The sequence below is a fragment of the Gossypium hirsutum genome, chromosome A13 (genome assembly GCF_007990345.1).
Source record: "Gossypium hirsutum isolate 1008001.06 chromosome A13, Gossypium_hirsutum_v2.1, whole genome shotgun sequence".
NCBI classification, from domain to species: domain Eukaryota; kingdom Viridiplantae; phylum Streptophyta; class Magnoliopsida; order Malvales; family Malvaceae; genus Gossypium; species Gossypium hirsutum.
The window spans coordinates 111,121,299-111,137,743 of record NC_053436.1 but is presented as its reverse complement, the minus strand read 5'-3'; the positions used below and the strand labels follow the sequence as shown (position 1 = coordinate 111,137,743).

Here is a 16,445-nt window from a genome sequence, read left to right as displayed (position 1 = left end):
AGCCGAGAAACCACGGGTTAGCCCAGTATTTTGAATCTAAATAACTGAGATTTAAACTCTATTGAGATGTACTCTCTTTTCCCAATTTATGAGGTATAGCAACGTGGAACTTGACAAAATTTTCTGTGAACAAAATTACTGTCCTCCTCAATAATTCATATATATATATTTTATTTTTTCCATTGTATCTTACTGAGGAAGCAAATGAATGACCGACGTAATTGTATTCAACACTTCCATCACTATATATTCCACCCACTCTCTCCATTCCTTATCGAAATTTACCCTCTGTTTTTTTTCCTCTTCAGAATCCTCATCTTTAAACCCCTTTTGTTTCCTTAATTATTTTGAATCAATGCCCACTTCATTTTTTTAAAATTTTTATCTTCACAAAACTAAATAAAAAACCCAAAACAAAATCAAAATCCCTTTTTTTTTTTTTTCATTACGATAAACTTGTTTCCTCTGTTTTTCCCCTGTTTCTTCAAAGATGACCCAACAAAGTTTGCCACCAAAAAGAGGCCAAATTAAGATCAATATAATCAAAGGCTTCTTTAAATATTCTATGAAAATTTTGTCCATGGATTCTAGGATGAAGAAGACGAGGAGAGAAAATGGTGGTGGCCTTAGTTCAAGCTCAACAACACCACAACTCGGAACTCCTAAAGAATACAAGTCAGATGGATCGTTCGACTCACTGAGTTGACTTTTCATTATGAACTTTTTGCTATAGGGGATTTTGGTGTCTTTTCAGTGTTAGAATTTAAAGTTAGCATTTGTTGATCATTTTTTGGTGAATTGATTTAAGCGTTGAATAAGGGAAGATTATATTTTGTATTTTTTACTCGAAAATGAGTAAATTAGTTGTTGTACGTTAGATTAAAGAGAAATCAGTCATTTTATTAAAAATTGATCCTTATATATCAATATGATGTACACATGGTACGTCATGCCTCACTGTCTGATTACTCCGTCGGTCTAACCAATTTTTAATAGTACAAAATTGATGAATTTTTTAAGAAAAATGATCAATTTGCTATTTCATCTAACGTACAATGATTAAATTACTTATTTTTTTACTAGAAGGGACAAAATATAATTTGACTCCTAATATATAGAACTCTATAGTACTTTTATAGATAGTATTCTAGTTTAAATCTTGTCATATGTAAGCTTTATTCAATGTATTTTTTTTTATCTATGTTAGGTTAGTTTTGTGATTTATAGTGATTAATTTTATTTGTAATGATTTAAATATATTATTATATATTGATTGAGTTTTAACTCAATTAATATTGTTGCTATTACAATAATAAAAGTAATACATATTCTAGCACATTTAAATACGTAATTTCCCTCTAATTTAACCTTTTATATGCACCTATTTATTAATATTAATGTTCTTCTTTTAGGAAAAAAACGAAATCTATTAATAAAAAAAGACATTAAAACAACAAACAGACTGAAAATACAGACAAACTAAAACCCGAATCAGTAAGCTAACTTCATACACCCAAATTTATCATTTACACTATCCAATTATACTATATTTAATTACAGAAGAAACTTTCTCATTAATATTAATATGATTATGCTTTACTTTTCCTTTATATATATATATATATTGCATTTTACTTCAATATTTTATTCTCCTTTTCAAGACTTCTATTTCTGGTCCAAGATGAAAAAAAAAATAGCACTTTTCATTGACTCCTTCAAGCAATATTAAAAGTATATATTTACTCTCATACTTTACAATTTCAACCAAATGCATATTTGGGTTTTATATCAAATTTTTAGGAAATTATTTGGTATAGTAAAATATTTTAAAATAAAATATTTATATTTATATTAATATTAATATTTAGCATAATATATATATAAAAGAAAAGTAAAGCATAAATAAAATAAAATAGAGTCACAGGGTTGACAAGTGTCTTATAAAGATATGATAAATATTTTAAAATAAATATTTTTCAAAAAGAAAACATATTAATTTTTAAAACTGTCTGTGGAATAAAAAAAAATACACTACTAGTGTACCGAATACTCACACCAATATTTTTATAAACTTATTACATAAATTTCTTTACTCATATCTCGAGAATACAATAATCTAATTTTATTTAAATATTTATATTTGATAGGGGATTTTTTATCAGGTTCCAAACCAGGTTTAATTATTCAATTAGTTGCATCGGACCAATTTCTTGAAGAAAAAAACTGTCTTGTCCCGAAATAATTATCAAAATACTTTTATATATAATATTAGTTTGAAACATATCATAATAAAATTTTAAATTAATATTTTCTCTATCACTAAAATAATATTCTATTTTGGTAAAAATAGATATAAAAATTTTAAATTAGATCGGAATATTATGTTAGAGATATATCGGTTTTTAACTTTTAAAAAAAACCTCAAAAAATATTTTAATATTTTTTATTTCATTTTTCTGTTAATTTTTTCCCAAAGATATTAGTGATGAAATCCATCCTTCTAGACATTTAAATATTTGCTTTCTCACTAAGCAAAGTGAAAATAATATAGAAGGAAAATAATTTACAAAGACTGTTATTTATTTAATTACTATTTGGATTATTTGTAGGGTTGGCTTTTTCTTATTTTTTAAATTTTTTTTAAGCATTCAAGTCTTCGTTGAAATCAACTAAAAAGTCAAACCAATTTTGCAAAGTCATCAACATATTACTGTTCAATTAATTAAAGTATTTTTTAAATAAAATTATTGAATATTTGTTAATAAATTTCCCCTCTCTAAACATTTCTTCAATTTTAATTGATAAATTAAGGAAGAGTTGTACAAGAAAATTATTTTAGAGGATGAATAATAAATTTTACATTTTTAAAGGGTTAAAATACAATTTTATCATTATATTAACTTTTAATTTCATCAAATTTGAAATAGAGGTGTTTATAGACAGGTCAAGTCGATTTTGGGTCGGGTTTGAGCATGATATTAATATACTTTTATAGTTACCTAAGCCCGACTCAACCAAGATATGGACTTAAAACTTTGCCTAAGACTACTCATATTTGTAAATGGCTAAATCAAGTCAATTTAGGTTCACCCGCATTAATTTTTGTAATATATTAAATATTTAGTAATTATATATATTTCATTTTTTAAAAAAATTTTGTATAAGGAAGGTTCAAACCCAGACTATTCTCGAGGAAGATGAACACCTGACATAGGACTTGGATTCTACATTATAGTTTTATATATTACTCTAGATTTATTTTTTTACGTGTTCTAGATTACACAATATATAAAAATAACACAATATAATATATGGATAAAAATAAAAATAAAAACTAACTTGGCAACTAGGTCCAGTTTGGTACCTGTATTTTATTTTTTGTTCACTTTGGTACCTAAACTTGAAAACTAGATCTATTTTGGTTATTAAACTTGGATTTCGTCTTTATTTGATGACGTGACCAGTGTTCTTGAAACATGTCTGGATTAGTCGGTCAGACCGATTGGATAGAGAATAGTACCGATCCGAACAAAAATAATTGAACATATTTAATCGAGAACTACTCGAACTGGTAAAAATATAAACTGTGACAAAAACTAGTAGTTGAATAGGTTGAACAGGTTTAATAAATAATATTATTTATTTATTTATTTAGTATTGTTCTAGTAGTTGAACCTATCAAAACAATTGATTCGAGAATTGGTGATCCAATTGGTTCAACCACTTATCCGATTATTAGAACACTATATGTGACACTTTAAGTTTGCACACGTTATCACTTAAAAATTTATATAAATTGTTTTACCATTTATGAGTTGTGCGAGATTAAAGTTTCATTCACGATTTTGAATGAGAAAAATAAGTGATGAATCCTATTTTTCGATTCAGACTCTCCTACTCTGGTCGTTGTTTTTCTTTCCGTTACTTTGAAAGTAGTTGTTTCGGCTTTAACTAGTCGAATTTTCGATATTCCTTTTTATTTATCATCAAACGAATGGTATATTCTTTTGGAAATCCTAGTTATTCATGGCATGATATTGGAAAATAATTTTTTATTTTGAGGTGATGACATGGTACAATCTCATAGTGCCACATTATCAAACCTTTATATCATTCAAGTTCACGGATCAAAATAAATCAAGCTGACAAGTTCAAGTATCAAAGTGGACCTAGTTACCAAGTTCAGGACTGAAATTACGTTATCCTTATAATATATTACAAACTAAAAAATCGGGTTTTACTCAAACTTTGAATGTGTAAACTCAAGCCAAACTCATAATATAAAATGGCTTACATTGTTTTTTGTCAATACTCAATTTTCAAGCTTTATATTTTTATCCAAATCTTCTAAAATTTTGCGCAAATCATTAAAATTGTACAAGTGAACATATCTAATTTCAATGGTATATTTACTATTTCTGAAATCTATTTTTTAATTGGTTAGTCCAAGATTGATGAGTTTTAGAAATATTTGGGTTTTGCCTAAGCCCAAATTTGTTCTTCTTTTGGTAGCCCACCTATTGATTTTGTGGATTCCATATGATCAAATGCAGCCCAGTTTAATCTTACTCTACATATTTAAATGGATTTATTTGCATTTTGAAGTGAAATTAATTTAGAATTTTTTAAATTATGCTATTAGTCCCTGTATTATCTGCAAGTCATGAATTTGGTCTCTATACTCCAATTTATCAAATTGGTCATTTTTAATCCCTATATTGTTTGAATTTTAAAATTTTAGTCCAAGTACAAATAGTAACAATTGAACACATTAAGCCAAATTCTACTTTTTAGTCCCATGCTATACATAAGTTGTGGATTTAGTCTCTATACTATTCGAGTCTTGAAATTTTAGTCCTGACTCGAAACGATAACCATTAAATTCATTGACACAAAACGGTAACAGTGAAATTTTGTGAGTATATGTGAATATAACAAGCCGATATAACATTTCAAATATAATATTATGTTTATCATATAAGAGTTTGGGAACAGAAAATTTTAACATAACAAAACTAAGATTTCAAGTTTTGAAAATTACGTGAATGATTAGATTAAAGACCATGGACTAAATCTATAATTTTATACATAATATAGGACTAATAGTTGAATAATTTTGGTTACTACAATTTAGGCCAAAATTAAAATTTTAAATTTCAAAGAGAACAAGATTAAAATCAACTAAATCTAAAAGTACAATGATTAAATTATCAACTTACGGATATTACAAGAATTATTGGCAGATTTTAACATATTTATTGACAAAGGAAGAGGTTGCAATAAAACAAAATTGGTAAAGTATTTGCCATAAGATCAAGTTCATTTTTCACATGGATCGTGATAATGTAATTCAACTTAAACTTAAATGACATATATAAGAATATATTTGATATGAATATTTCACGAAAAATAAAGAGTGCGAGTGAAAATCAAGATTAAATATTAAGTTAATATTTTTACGAATTGTCAAAATCAAGAACATTATGCTACTACCAGAGAAGGAAAAGTTCGATGATGTTTACATTGCTTACGAGTTAAAAAGGACACTGATTTACATTAAATAATATGGTCCAACCATCTCCTCGTCGATGATCACTATGAGGCACATACTATTATACATATCGAGTTTGCAGTTCGTGGTGTTATCACTGTCTTTTGTAGCTTGCCTTCATTTATTCATATGCTCAAATGTCATGTCATTAATCTTGATTTCGTATATGGATTTGCATGTGATTATCTGAATTTTATAGCTCGTATCACTACCCATCATGTTGAACAAAATGTCTCTCCAACCAAGATAATATTAGATATACCGAGGAGTCTTGCTATGAAAGAGTCAAAACTGCCCCAATAAAACTTGTTTTTTAATTTAAATTTTTCGAGTTTAATTTTTTTTCTTTTAATCCCGATTTTGATTCGAATTAATTAATCAAAATTCAAAGGTTGGAATAAAAATAGACGGCTATATAAATTCAAATTGCCTGCTGGAGATCACCATCACCGACACCATTCAGCTATGGATATACTAAAGACTACAAATTTATCACGCCAAAAAATGGAAAAAAAAAATAAATAAAAAGGTCAAAGGAGATAGGCCTACGGGAATGTTGGTTCTCCTTAAATAATCATTACAGAAAAAACATGTCGAGGGACAGAAAATGACACCACCTTCACCAACTTGAATATATCAATGGCTGAAATAAATTAATAAATTATATTCACTCAAAAGAAACTTCAAACCAAACCATCTGTGTTCTTCCCTCTTTTACCTGTTTCTTACACATTTCGCAGCTGCCATTATTTAATAAATATTGTTTATTTTTGTGCTTTGAATTTCGCGCAGTCTTTTCTATTTTTATTTTTTAAATCATATGTTTTATTTGGAGAAGTTTTTTTTAGTAGCTTTAAATCTGTTCGTAAAAATATAAGGATAAAAAAATAAGGGTAAATTGTAAAAAATAATTATTTTTATTTGCTTTAGATTATATTTTAATTATTTATATTTGAAATGTTACGTTTTAGTTACTTATATTATCGTTTTGTTACGAAGTGGTCATTCTATCATTAAACTTTGTTACCTCCTTAACAACAATCCTACGTGACAGTCCAAATGGGTTTTATATGCCAAATTGGATGTCCAATTGCTAAGATGAAAATAAATTTTTAATTAAATAAATTTAATTTAGATTGCCACGTAGAACATCCAAGTTAACATTGAAAACCCATTTGGATTGCCATGTATGACTGTCGTTAGGAAGGTAATGGAGCTTAATGATAGAGTAATCACTTCGTAACAAAACGATAATGTAAGTCACTAAAACGTAACATTTCAAATATAAGTGACTAAATATAATTTGAAACAAATAAAAATGACTATTTTTGTAGTTTACCCAAAAAAGAATAGAAACTTTGGTAGGTAGAATATATTGTATAATGTATCTTTAGGTTTTAACAATGAAGGGTGCATGATTTATAATTTTTTATAGCCATCAATATTCTTGGAGTTGTGTTGTATTTTGTCCACTCTATTAAAAAAAATAAATAAATTAATCTTTATACGTTAGATTCAATACTAAAATAGCACATCACATGTAACTATTTGATTATTCCGTTAATCACACTAGTTTTTAATAGTAAAAATCGATGAAAATTTTAAAACAGATGATCAGTTTGCTCTTTAATCTATTATACAGGGACTAATTTATCGGTTTTTAAGTAATATATATATAATCTAACTCTTAATACAAGACTTTTATTGTACATTTACCTAGGCTTTTAGTTTTTTTTTTGGCACAAATATTATCCTATATTAAAAGAAAAAAAGTACTTGCATTGTATTATCATAGTTATTTAAAGAGCTAATATACCATTTGGTACTTATATTGAGTTTTAATGTTCAATTTGATACATAAGTTTTTTGGTATTTGAGGTTGGGTCCAATGCTCCATTTGGTACCTAAAATTTTCAAACTAATGCTTGAGTTTTCATTGTCTTATACAAGTACTTAAGTTTGACTTCAATATTCAATTTGATACCCGAATTTTTCTTTTGTCTCAATTAAGTACCTATATTTTTTACTAGAGCAACATGTTAAATATTTATTACGCTATATGATGTTATTTTGCCTGGGTACCAAATTGAACATTGAAACTAAATTTAAGTACCAATTTAAAATAAAAAAATTTCAAATACCAAAATGGTACATTAACCCTTGTTTAAACTTCGGGTTGCTAATGAACCATTGACATTATTGATAAAAGTCGAGGTCTTCAGTCATTGAATAGTTAAGTTTGAGTCCTGCCAACGCAAGGAATTTGTCCGGTTACATATCGATTTTCTAACCGTTTACATTTTGTATTAATTTGATTTTATATTTGTAATATCAAAGGCGTACTAAAAGGGAGTAGGCAGGGACCTTGGCTCCCATGACTGAATGGATTAATTCCTAATTTAATAACTTATAAATGTAAATAGTTTAATTTAATCTTTTTAGCTTGTTTTAAATAGAAAATAAATAAATTAAATAATTTCAAAGATGAAAATTACAACTTTAAGTCATTCTAATACAAATTTTTTTAATTTTATTTCGAGCTCGTCACATAATTACTAGCTTCGTCACTAGTAATTATTCAAATATTCAATTGTACTATATAATAAATGGGGGATCAACAACCACCGTTTTTTTCTTGCACGACAAATTGTGTGTCTGTGCCTTCATTTTCATGCTTTCCTTGCAAAAGAAATTAACAGTATGACGATGAAAGACACTGACACAGCCTTAAATTCCCTTCTTTGGATAACTTTAAAGATTTTAAATCACTGCCCAAACGATACGTTAGGCTACGAGTATTGTGTTCGTAAATTTAATTCATTTTGACATTTGTATTCACTGAAATTAGGGACGAAAAAGGAAAACACTTTCAATTTGGACCCCCCAAAAAAAAAGAAAGAAAATAAAATTTGATAAAGTAAAGCACAATTATTGATGCAAAGTTAAAAAAAAAAGGAAAAAAAAAAGCAACAAGTGAACACTTTCGGCTACCATTTGGTATTTGGATTATAATAAAAATAAATGGCTTTTTTTTTCTTATTTCACCTATGGCAAAAGTCATTTTATTTTATTTATTTGTTTTAGAAGTAGAAAATATTGTAATGTTTTCATTTAAATTTTTTTAAAGAATGTTAAAAAAAAATTCAGAGTTTATAAATAAAAATTCAGTATAATCATAAATATATATTTAAATAATTTTAAAATAAAATAAAATAAATACAAAGCACGATAAAATTCATAAGTTAAATCGGTTGTACCTTGAAACTTTTATATTAATCTTAAATTTACTATTCATTTAGAATATTTTTTTGGAAGCTTTTGTATTATATGTTGGAAGCTTTGGAAACAAATGAATCTTAAGATTTTCTAACGGATTTCTTCTGATATTGTCAATATTATATAATCCGCATGGTGTTGGATTATTTATATTAAATTGAAGCCTAGCAGATCTAATGAATCTATGAGTAATCGACGTGGAATTTATAGGTGGATTCCACCACTTATTGGTTCTTTCAAAATAAATGTTGATGGTGCTCGCAATCCGTCTTCGGGTCTTGCATCTTCGACAACAGTGGCAAGAGATGAACATGGTAGGTGGCTTTGGGGGATTGGGAGAAATATTGGAAGATGCAGCGTTGAACAAGCTGAACTTTAGGCTATTTATGATAACCTTCTCCTTGCATGGGATTTTAATTGGAACGAGGTTATTATTGAGACTGACTGTGCTCAGGATATTAAAGGTATTCACAGGGGCTACAAGCTAATAGAGATGTGATATTACGTATCAAAGAATTATGCAGGCATGGTTGACAAGTGGTCATTAAGCAAATTTTAGGAGAAACAAATTTTGCCCCCCATATTCTGCCAGGTTTAATGAAAGAGTTTCCGCTTGAGCCTCGTGTGTTTCATGTTGCCCCTACTAAAGTTGTTGATTAGATCCGATAATATTTCTATACTATCTAATTCTAATATTTGTCTCTATTTGATTGTAATTGACTCTATTTTTTCTACCAAAAAAAAGTTATTCTCATATTAATATATTTTATAATTAATCTTAAAAAAATATTTTTAATTTAATAAATAATAAATCAGGTGAAATTGATCTAATTATAAAATAATTATCCAAAAATTAAATCTTTTACATAATATATATTTTTAAAAATATTTGATTCACCTCTATATAAAATTTTAAGTAATTTTGTCCTTAATAGAAACAAACATTCAATATTTTTTGTCCTTAATTTAAGTTCACACAAAAATGTATCTTTAATTGTCCGTCTCAATCAGTCAAATATCTCACACATCAACTTTTAGGTTTAATTAAGAACTACATTAAAAGGACTATTAAATAAATATCCCAAAACCATATAAAAACAAAATTTTGAATCCCTTTCTTCTTGCTTTTGGGGCATTTTGCCAAGTGTACATCTACATATATTTTCTTATCAATCATACCCTTACATTTGTCTTTTGATAAAAACTAATGGCTTTGAATTGGTGGAACTTTCTAGACCAATTAATAAAAATAATTTATTAAATATAATAAATCTTAGTGCACCGCCCATGCCTATTATTATTGTTGTTATTTGATTGTATTTTTTGAACACCCACGAAAAATATATAGTTATTTTTTTTATTTTTCAAACTATTTAAAAATAATTTATTATAGGGTAGTCCACCCATCAAACTAACCACTTTGTTGATTTGATACTCATTATTTTAAATATAAACTATCTTATATATTGATTAGTGGCGTTTTAGATTTTTTTAAAGGAGATTAATCTAATAATTTATTTAATATAATACAATGAAAATGTTAAAAATAATAAAATAAAATATGTGGATGAATAAAATATAAATTATTCTAATTATTCTTATAGCACTTAAACGGTTAATATTATTTTTTAAGTGAATATAATAGAGTAAAGTACTAATAGCAACACGACTAGTGCGATTTGACTCCAAATTGCTACTGGGATAATGAACAAGTTGATCATCAGACCAGCACACGAGGTTCGACTAATACTAGTTTTTAATGTTACATTAGTTGCATATGATTTTAAGTGTTTATTTTTTAGAATTTATTAATTAATTTTTTATTGATTTTTTTGTTTCTAGATTATAATAAATTCCAAACCATAAATGTGGATAAGTTTTATAATGCGAAGAATCATATAAATCTATATAACGTAAAGTACTAATCATCTTGAAGATTACATGTACAAATATTATAATCAATCGATAATACAAAAAATTTAAGCTTACTTAAAAAAATACATATTTAATTGTAGAGTTGAGATTTCTTAATTTTATTTATTTAAAATTTAGATTTTTTTAAAATTTATTATGGTGTAGGTTTATGTATAGTTTGATTATTAATTCTAACATATATTGTAAATTAATGAATTTTATAATTATACTAATTCAACCATCAATGTTAAGTTGATTCGATTAGATTGATTAACACGTATGACGTATGGGAAAAATCGAATGAAACAATCGACTTAATCAATTATTCATCTCTAATTGATTTTGGCTATAATTATTAAGATATACTATTAACAATCACATTTAATAATTAGGAATAAATTTTATGTTCTGCAATGCATGAGTTTTATGCTTAATCGGTAAATAACAATACAATACATCGTCATTAGATAAAACTAAAAAGTAATGAATTTTAAAAAATTAACAATTTTATTTAAATATAAGATAATATAGATATTGGCTCCTGAACTTAGCAAGTAGGTTCACATTGATATTTGCAGTTTTCACTTTGATACTCGTACTTAATTTATAATTTTTCATAATCGGATAACCAAAAAATAAAATTACTAATAATTTGTGATATTTTGTAACTTTTTTATAATTGAGTGAAGAAAAAAAACTATGTCGAATGACTGGTGAACCCTCAACAAAATTATTTACTTTTTTTTTTTGTTTCACACTTCATGTGATGCATGAAAGATGTATGCATTCATGATCAATAAATATTCACCGCGGTAAAAAATTTAGAAAAAAGGACCATATAAATGAGAAATTCATTTTTTTTAAAGAGTAAAAAAAAGGGAAAACGAAAGTTCATGGAGGCTCGAACTTGCCTTCCCAATCGGGATTTAACCAAATTCCAACGCGTTTACTGACAGTAAAAAAGTTATTTATTTCCGGCGGTGATATGCTGTGTTTAAACCTACTTTAAACCCCCCCCCCCAAAAATATAATCACGCCCATCGGCCTATATTTAATGAAGACCGTTGACTTTGTATGGCGTGATGACCCATCTTAATTCTTCTTTTCAAGAAACGCGTGGATCACCGTTCAGCTGTTATTACAAAAAAGAAAACGTTTTTATTTATTTTTGTAAATATTAATAAACGCGTGTGTCAGTGGGTCCCGCAGTCTATGTGGCTCTCACTAAAACGTTTGACCTTAAAAAAAAAAAATCGACGGTGATTAAAGGCTGTCTGCGATGAATACGTCACCCTACGGTGCCATCCAACAAAATAAAATAAAAGGTCAAATTTTAGTATTAGTCCTTCTATTATACTGAAATTTTAGATTTACATAAATAAATCGTTTTCGTTTGATGTCATCATTTTTTTAAGATTAGAAGCACAATTATAAAATCACCGGTACAAATATAAATAACAATAATACATATCTGGTTCACTTGACAAAGCGTTCTGGATTGAAAATCAAAATATATCTAAATTTATACTAGAATAAAATTGGATAAGACCCACACGAGATAAAACTTTTAATAAGATATAAGGAAAAACCCATGAATAGCATTTGCATTATGATGGGGTTCGAACCTAAGTGCTTAAGCTCCAAGGTCTCTTTGCCTTTATCAATATTGCGAAGGCCTGGTATTAAGGGCGAAGATAAAATTTCTTTTAGGGATTGAAATTAAATTATAATTTTTTAGAGGATCAAAATGTAATTTTATTATATATTAACTTATGATTTCATCATTTTTTTAAAATATATATATTTTTCATTTTAGGGATCAACTATAATTTTAATTTATATTAACTTCTAATTTTATCATTTCTAAAGTATTAAAAAGTAAATATTAAATTTGACAAATTAATGAAAAAGATCAAATCTCCAATTTCAGTATAATACAGGGACTAAAACAAAATTTAGACCGAAACAAAATAAAGAAATTGAAAAAGAAAATTTGTGTGTTTCCACTATACAAAAGGACAAAGATCTGTTGCAATGACCGGCCCGATATCGGATCACTGTAGGGCAATTAGATTACGCCACGTAAGCAAATCGGCGTTGTTTTTGAAAACAGGAAACCGACAAAAATGAGTGCACGGTTCGTCCCACATGATTTGACCAAAAAATCCCCGTTGTGAATGACGTGGAGCACTCCTGTGAGTTTAAGCTTTACCGAGTTTCCATGAGTCGCTTTTCGCCTGAATACCACCTAATATTATTGATATATAAATGTATTAATATTTTATAAAAACGCTAAAAAAATTAAATTGTTTTTTTATTTTTATTTTATATTTTCGTTTGCTTTGTGCTTTCTTTTGTGTGTGTTTGTTTACTTTCTCTTTTCATTTCTGCTTGCCTGGTAATTTTCTCGGGCTTGGAAAATTTTCTCTCTACAGCCGAGAAAGTGAAGGAAAAAAAAGGGGGAAGAGAGGTTTAATAATTATTGTTTTTTCAAAAAATTGATTATTTGAGTATGGGTTGTTTTTGTTTTTCTGGGAATTCAAGCAAAGGATCAGAGAAACCAACAAAGAAGATCATCATCAACAACAAAAATGATAGCAGTAGCAACAAAAGTAAACCCCATGCTCAAACACAAACCGGTTCAGGTATTGAATTTTATTCTCAACTTCTACGATTTAAAAAAAAATATTTGGGTGGGTGAAAATGAATTGCATTGCGTTTGATCATGGTTTGATTTTAACTTTATTTTTCGTTGATCGAACTGCGTTTTTCTTTTCCTATTTGATTGTCACATTAATCACTTTGGGGTTTAACTTTTTTTATAATTGGAAACCGGGTTTAAACTTTTATCTATTTGTTTTTGATCTTTTATGCTATTATTCGAGTGAATTGTTTTTTACTTTTCAGTGAAATTTTGTACAGTATTTTTCTTTAACATGTTATGCAATTTTGTTTGTTTGCATGATTCGATTGAAACCATCCATTCTACAATACCACAAAAGAAACTATACGGGGTGTTTCGATTTGTCCTTTTTTGTGAGTTTTTTTAACCTTTTTTTTCGTGATTTTTTTTGGTTAAAAAGATGAATTGAAAGTGACTGTTACAAATGAAGAGGTAGTAGCTAAGAAAGGAGATCAATTATCAATTGATGTAAAGAATTTCAATTTGAATGATGAGATTTCAAAGGATGGCAAAGCTAACAACTTGGCACAGTCATTTACATTCGAGGAACTTGCGACCGCGACCGGAAACTTCCGGTCAGATTGTTTTTTGGGCGAAGGCGGCTTCGGGAAAGTTTACAAAGGATTCTTGGACAAAACCAGTCAAGTTAGTATAAGCCTTTGTTCATATAATTGTTGTTAATGTTGTTAAATCGATTCTGGCAATGCGAACCGTGTCGTTCATCGATGAATTTGGTGGCTTACTTTTTCCGGGTTTGTTTGATTTGTTATGTAGGTTGTCGCGATCAAGCAACTCGATCGTAATGGTGCTCAGGGAATTAGAGAATTCGTCGTTGAAGTATTAACATTAAGCATGGCTGAGCACCCGAATCTTGTTAAATTGATAGGTTTTTGTGCAGAGGGTGATCAAAGATTACTTGTTTACGAGTACATGCCGTTAGGGTCATTGGAGAATCATTTATACGGTAACTAAATTCGCTCTTCTGTTTCCCTGTTGATTTCCTTTTTTTCATCCATTTACAGTAACTAAAATCACTTTAATTGGTTGTAGAACTTCCGGCTAGCCGAAAGCCACTTGATTGGAACACGAGAATGAAAATAGCTGCTGGTGCAGCAAGGGGTTTAGAGTATTTGCATGAAAAAATGAAGCCCCCTGTTATATACCGGGACTTGAAATGCTCAAATATATTGCTCGGTGAGGGGTATCATCCGAAGCTATCCGATTTTGGTTTGGCTAAAGTTGGTCCCATTGGCGATAAGACTCATGTTTCTACTAGGGTTATGGGTACATACGGTTACTGTGCACCGGATTATGCAATGACCGGACAGCTGACATTTAAGTCGGATATTTACAGCTTTGGGGTTGTCCTCTTGGAACTAATTACCGGTAGGAAAGCGATTGACGAGACAAGAGATCGCTCAGAGCAAAATCTCGTTGCATGGGTAAGACAATGTTTATTCTGTTTTTATCATTGCTCATTGATGTTTCGATATATCGGGATAGTCGATTTAACTTGTAATGAATATGGTTGCTGTTTTGTTATCTTCGGTTTATATGGAAATACTGTAATAGCCGTAGGCTGTTTGTGTCATGAATGTTTTATCCCCGGGATATTTCTCCTGATTTCAATGAGAGCCCGACGAAGTCCAAATGCTCACATTTCCTTGGTGGTGAAGCGTTCCCTAAACTCCATGAACCTGGTTGGGCTCTCCTCGGAATCGAGAGACAAAAACCCCGGGTTAAAACTGAGCATAAACACCTTGGACACAATACCTCCACCGTTGAGGGGTCTGTCGGCTCCCCTGAACTGTATCATATTGGGTCTGTTTAACTAGCAATGAATGTGGTTGCAGTTTTGTTATCTTCGTTTAATACGGAAATACTTTAATAACTGCCGACTGTTTGTGTTATGAATGTTGTGATGAATGTATGGCAAGTAGTCACTTGGATCAGTTTCATAAATTCTTATCCAACGTTTATTTACCCGCAGGCACGTCCCATGTTCAAAGACCGAAGAAACTTTTCTCGAATGGTCGACCCTTTACTACAAGGTCAATATCCGGTCCGAGGTCTCTACCAAGCACTTGCCATTGCTGCAATGTGCGTTCAAGAGCAACCCAACATGCGGCCGGCAATAACTGACGTCGTTATGGCTCTGAATTACTTAGCTTCCCAGAAATACGACCCGGACAATCCTGTCCAAAGCTCCCGAAAGAGCAAATCATCAGCGGCAACAAACGGAGACGATGACAAAAAACCAGTTGCAGAACATGAACTTAATAGTGACTGAGCTTAAAGGACTGAAAATCGGAAATTATGCAGCAAATAAAAGGTACTGTGATGTTAATATGGTGCATGGTTATCGATTTTTGGGTCGAAGAAGATAACCGGCGTGGTTCCGACCCGTAAAAATCTTGGCATACAGAGATTTTCTTCCCTCTTTTTCATCCCTCCCGTGTTGGTGTACATGTGAGTTGGGGGTTCTTGTATGTTAGATGCTTTCATTGTAGGAACCACTTTTACATAATAATAGCAACAAAAAAAGAAAAAAAGAAAAAAAGAAAAAGAAAAAGAGATTATATGTTAATGGAAGCAAAAAGCTCTTACATGAATGTTTGCGTTAATTTGTCTTCATTAAGACAATATATCGGCTATTAGATTTGTCCAAATTTAGAATATTTACTATTGAATTGGTACCAATGTTTGCGTTAATTTGTCTTCATTAAGATAATATATTGGCTATTAGATTTATCCAAATTTAGAATATTTTCTATTAAATTGGTACCAATGTTGAGTTATTATCCAGGGCGATGATGATAGGGATTGGTTTTTGAGGAAATTTTTCGTTTACTCTTTATTTGGCAATTTTAATAAATTTTTTTGTTTTCGTCAAAATTAAATATTTTAGTTATTTTTCATTAACTGTCCTACTGAAATCTAACTAAGGCTTAGTTTGGATAGGCGATTGGATGCGGTACGATGCGTTTAGCTTACTTTTTGTCTCACGCTACAGTATCTAAT

At 29.1% G+C, this 16,445-nt stretch overlaps 1 protein-coding gene across 1 annotated transcript; it reads left to right on the top strand.

Moving 5' to 3' along the window:
- The first annotated feature begins 13,062 nt into the window (after window positions 1–13,062).
- Window positions 13,063–16,124, top strand: LOC121212694 (probable serine/threonine-protein kinase PBL5). Its single transcript, XM_041085963.1, has 5 exons — window positions 13,063–13,386; window positions 13,825–14,069; window positions 14,199–14,388; window positions 14,475–14,866; window positions 15,415–16,124. The coding sequence occupies exons 1-5, from the start codon at window positions 13,254–13,256 to the stop codon at window positions 15,712–15,714; spliced, it is 1,260 nt and encodes a 419-aa protein (XP_040941897.1). The 5' UTR covers window positions 13,063–13,253; the 3' UTR covers window positions 15,715–16,124.
- Window positions 16,125–16,445: the final 321 nt, after the last annotated feature.

Bases quoted from the DNA above. Each gene is read 5' to 3' on its own strand.
- LOC121212694 (XM_041085963.1), top strand. From the start codon at position 13,254: ATGGGTTGTTTTTGTTTTTCTGGGAATTCAAGCAAAGGATCAGAGAAA. The intron at 14,070-14,198 runs GTTAGTATAAGC...TTTGTTATGTAG, and splicing joins TCTTGGACAAAACCAGTCAA to GTTGTCGCGATCAAGCAACT. The intron at 14,389-14,474 runs GTAACTAAATTC...AATTGGTTGTAG, and splicing joins ATTGGAGAATCATTTATACG to AACTTCCGGCTAGCCGAAAG.